The sequence below is a fragment of the Trichinella spiralis genome, assembly GCF_000181795.1.
Source record: "Trichinella spiralis strain ISS 195 chromosome Unknown Scfld6742, whole genome shotgun sequence".
Taxonomy (NCBI): domain Eukaryota; kingdom Metazoa; phylum Nematoda; class Enoplea; order Trichinellida; family Trichinellidae; genus Trichinella; species Trichinella spiralis.
This window is the reverse complement of record NW_003533681.1, coordinates 1-1,016: the sequence shown is the minus strand read 5'-3', so window position 1 is coordinate 1,016 and position 1,016 is coordinate 1. Positions and strand designations below refer to the sequence as shown.

General features: G+C 32.5%; 1 protein-coding gene across 1 annotated transcript; it reads left to right on the top strand.

Moving 5' to 3' along the window:
• Tsp_13829 (eukaryotic translation initiation factor 2C 4) lies at positions 1-356 on the top strand (the record flags this gene model as incomplete). The annotated part of the gene is made up of 2 exons (XM_003366001.1): positions 1-153; positions 209-356. Coding segments are annotated over 2 exons (301 nt in total), but the record flags the coding sequence as incomplete, so codon positions are not given.
• Positions 357-1,016: the final 660 nt, after the last annotated feature.

The following is a 1,016-nucleotide window of genomic DNA, read 5'->3' as shown; positions in this document are numbered from 1 at the left end:
AAAGGCAACATGGGATGCGGAATGTAATGCAGTCGATTACATACTATTTTGCCATCTATATGGTCGATGTGCTCGTTCTGTCAGTATACCAGCACCAGTATATTTTGCAGATTTAGTTTGCGCCCGTGCTCGTTATCATATTCTTGCAGCATTGTAAGTTTGATTAACTTATTTAAAAATGAAATGAATTATTGAATTTATTTTTTAGAAATTCTGGGCTAGTGGAAAAGTTTTCTGATGAGGACAGTAAAGGTACTAGTAGTAGTTCCATCAGTAAAGCTGAATCCGTGAAAACAGAATTGGCTAATATAATTGCACTTCACAAAAGAGTTAAAACAGTCATGTACTTTGCATGATCTGTATCAGCGATGGAAGCGTATTTTAGTCTAGTATAATGTTTAGTGTTTATTCGTAAGCACTAAATATATTTGTGATTGTTTTCATGTTATATTTAATTCTCTCTCTCTCTCTCTCTCTCTCAATCTGTGTGTGTGTGTGCATGTGTGTCCATATGTGTATTTCTTAATGTGTTTCTAGATCTTAGCTTTTTGTTTGACAGATTGTTGCGTTAAAAATAATCAGTATACATCATGTAATGAGTATGGTTTAAAATCTGTGCATTACACTTATTATGATCAGTTATAAATTCATTATAGCATTCATATTAAATGTATAATATTGAGGTGAAGATGTTTGTTTGCATGATAAATAAAAGAGATCAAAAACAAATATTTTTGTATAAGCATGTAAAAAGTTGGAATAAATTGTTATAAGTGATTTAATGTGAAATAAGCGGACAGTTTTGAAATATTTTGTTATTTCTGTTGCTTAATATGTTTAAGAGCACTATAATATTTCCCGCCCCAATACCAGCGCTATTAGTCCAATACTAACCACCATGAATATCATGCAGTATTTCAGGGATCATCGCTGGCACTGCATGGACCAACACCAAAGTATCCCAACCCTGATTTAAAAAATTCATGACGCAAAATACTCGTTCCATACCTAAATAA